General features: G+C 47.5%; 1 protein-coding gene across 1 annotated transcript; it reads right to left on the bottom strand.

Moving 5' to 3' along the window:
- Nucleotides 1-1,470: 1,470 nt before the first annotated feature.
- Nucleotides 1,471-2,403, bottom strand: LOC148149511 (putative G protein-coupled receptor 139). Its single transcript, XM_087990231.1, has one exon. The coding sequence runs from the start codon at nucleotides 2,401-2,403 to the stop codon at nucleotides 1,471-1,473; it is 933 nt and encodes a 310-aa protein (XP_087846357.1).
- Nucleotides 2,404-3,191: the final 788 nt, after the last annotated feature.

Below are 3,191 nucleotides of genomic sequence, written 5' to 3'. Positions count from 1 at the left end.
GCCCGCTCTCTCATTCCCGCAATCTCTCTCTTTCCCCCTCTACCTCCCTACACTCTCTCTCCCCTTCCCTCACTGCCTCATTCCCGCTACCTCTCTCCCTCTCTCCCACACCCATTCCCTCTATTCCTCTGTCTCCCCACTTGCCAATCTCTCCCCACATCTCCGTCCATCTACCTCCCATCCCACTCTCTCTGCACCCTTCATTACCACTGTCTCTGTTTCCCTCTTCCCACTTTCTGTCACCCACTCTCCCCCTCTCTCTCTTCATCACCTTCCCATTCTCTACCCATTCTTTCCTGTTCTCTCTATCCTTCCCTCCCTGCCCACTCTCTCTCTCCTGCCTTCCCACTTTGTCTCCCGCTTCCATCTCTCTCTCTCCCGATCCCGATCTCACTCTCTTCCTACACCCTCCCACTCTTTCTTTCTCGCCTCCCCTCCCGCACTGTCTCCTTCCTCTCTTGCTCACTCCTCCCTTTCTCTCTCTCTGCTCTCTCGCCACCCTTCCACCTGTTTTCGGCCTCTTTTCCTCTTCGTTCCGCGCTCCTCGCTCCTTGCTGCCTCGCTGCCTCTCTCCCTCTCTCTCTCTCGCACCCTCTCTCTCTGCACACTCTGCGCCGTCTCTTTCCCTCTCCCTCTGTGTGACTTCTGCTCACCGTCTCCCTCTGAATCTCGCATTCTCCCCGCCCTCACTCCGTTTCTCTCCGACTGTGAGGAGGGAGAAAATGGGGGAGGAATATAAAGGTAGTAGTCAGACTTAGAGAGAAGGTGGTGGAGAGAGAGAAGAGTGGATAAGGGTGGATAAACCGTGGAGGTAAGAGAGAGCAAGACACAAAGTGAGCTGGCAAGAGACGGACGGGAAAGTGAGAGTGGAGAGAAAGGGCGAGTGCAGAGAGGGAGTGAGGGAGGAAAATGAGATTAAATAACGGGGGAGATAAATTTGGGACTGTGTGTAAATGAAGGATTCGAGAGGGAGCCAGTGATAGAGAAAGTGAAATGCAGATGAGGTTGACTGGAGATAGCGACAACGGGGTAGAGAGATGAACTGTGCCGAAGACCAGGTCGGTGTGGGGGACCCAGAGGTGAAAGCAATGCCAGAGCGACTTAAATCGAACTCCTGAGCTCAGGCCCCGGTCCCCTCCCCTTCCCCAAGGACCAAGACTGTGACTGAATCTGTCTCTGTTCAGCTCAGCTTCTTCAAAACAACGACAAACAACAATATCCTTCACTCGGCTGCTCGGTAATTTTTAATGCACATTTTTATTGTTTATACTTTGAAGTGATCGATACAGCCAGTGGGATGGTGCCTTTACTTACTGGCATCTGAGTTGATAGAATCATTGAAATGTCCCTGTAACCCGCCTGTCGGATAAGGTGGGACAAACCAGCGCTACCCGCAGGCTGATACGAAAGCGACAGTCTGTTTTATCGCTGAAAAATTCAACTAAAATGAGAGATTCCCGGATGGATTGATTAATAAGTGAATTTGATTGATTGATATATTTGGGTGAAGGGATATTTCAGCACATTCTTCAGCTGCTGTCTAAACTTTGTCTGCGTCACAGCATAAATTGCGGTGTTTGTGCAGCAACTGAGGAGCTGCAGCATGAAGCCAAGTTCCTTCAAAAAGCCATGCACAGTCACAGGTCGACGCCCAATCACATCCATCCGGTACCATATGGAACGCATCATTAATATTGACCATAACATGATGAAATTGCCCGAGATCACAAACAGTAAAATGATAGATCTTTTGCGATTGCTCATTTCTGTGTCAAACCGAGCGTCCCCACGAGTGTGAGCTCTGAGTCTCCTGCGGGCTCTGCTGCTCACTAAAATGTGTCTGACGGTGAAAACATTGAGCAGCAGGATCAGGAGAAATGGGAGAGCTGGGGTTAGAATGTGGTGGAGGAACTCGAATGCCACCCAGAAAGGGGAGAAATGAACACTGTCTGTTACTTTACAAAACCAGGGCTGGTTCGCCAGCCGATATTTACCTGTGAACATAAAATACCAGAAAATATTTTTTAAACAGCTCAGCACAGTCACTGTTGCCAGAACAACAGCCGCCGTTTTCTCACTGCAAAATTTCCTTTTAAGCTTCTGACAACAAATGGCCGCAAATCGATCAAAGGTGAAAGTGACGGTGAACCAGACAGAACAGTCAGTAGCTGCATAAAGCAGGACTGCGTGGATATTACACACGGGAATGTCCCGCATGAAATAAAACTGTTCCCGATAAACAATGGGAATGTGTCTCAATATCAGGTCGAGGATAATGACCAGTAGATCCGCCACTGCCATGGCCGCCAGATAACGTCTGACACATGCAACCAATCCACAATCTTTATAAAGCAGGACGTAGGTCGTCACTACGTTAGCTGTGAGGAAGGTAAAAAAACACATTGTACATCAACATGGAGGAAAAGTGACTTGTTTGATTGAGGACAGATAGAGATTTTCAAATGTGTCACTGTACTCTGGGATTTAGGAAAACAGTTGGAGCTGAAATGACAAATGTGAAAATCTGAATTTCTGACAGAAATGTAACATAAACCACAAGAAACATTCCCTCCCCAAACATACAGAGACACATCCAAAGGAACAGATGATTTCGAGGAAACTCCCACAGACTCGGTCGTTGGAGAGCAGACCAGATCACTTTTGTTTTCCATATTCTAACACGAAGGGTGAAACCTTGCTTTCGTGAAGGTTTCTCTCCCAGTTCCTTGAAGACAAATGGAGTTTGGAAATTTCTGACTTTTAGACTCAATTATGATCGATCATGCTAACTGAACAAGTGTAAACGAAGGGAAAATGTGTTCACCATTTTAACTGCCTGTGGGGACTCCTAACAGTGTCTCCCTCACCCTGCAACTGGGCCTCTTCACTTGGGATCTGATCATTTCTTTCAATTCACTGACGTCCGGCCGTTCCCAACTAATGTCGGGTGTAGAATGTAACAAAGAATTTTAGAGTATTTTCTAGGGAATTCCAGTTCCAGACAGAATGTTTTGTGCAGAATGCTGCGGGGAAACTTCACAATTACACTGGCAACATTCCCCACCTTTCTTGCCGATACTTTGATGAATTTATCGGCGCCAATTCGTATTCCCACGAGAGGTTTTACAGTTCATCAACTGCACCAACAGTTACATCTCAAACTCAAGTTAACCTTTACCATCCCAAACACC

This window comes from Chiloscyllium plagiosum, unplaced genomic scaffold (genome assembly GCF_037043375.1).
Source record: "Chiloscyllium plagiosum isolate Xiang-an unplaced genomic scaffold, Cpla_swu_hap1 HiC_scaffold_8, whole genome shotgun sequence".
NCBI classification, from domain to species: Eukaryota; Metazoa; Chordata; class Chondrichthyes; order Orectolobiformes; family Hemiscylliidae; genus Chiloscyllium; species Chiloscyllium plagiosum.
The sequence above is the reverse complement of the archived record's forward strand: the minus strand, read 5'-3'. Positions and strand labels throughout refer to the sequence as shown.

Bases quoted from the DNA above. Each gene is read 5' to 3' on its own strand.
- LOC148149511 (XM_087990231.1), bottom strand. From the start codon at position 2,403: ATGTGTTTTTTTACCTTCCTCACAGCTAACGTAGTGACGACCTACGTC.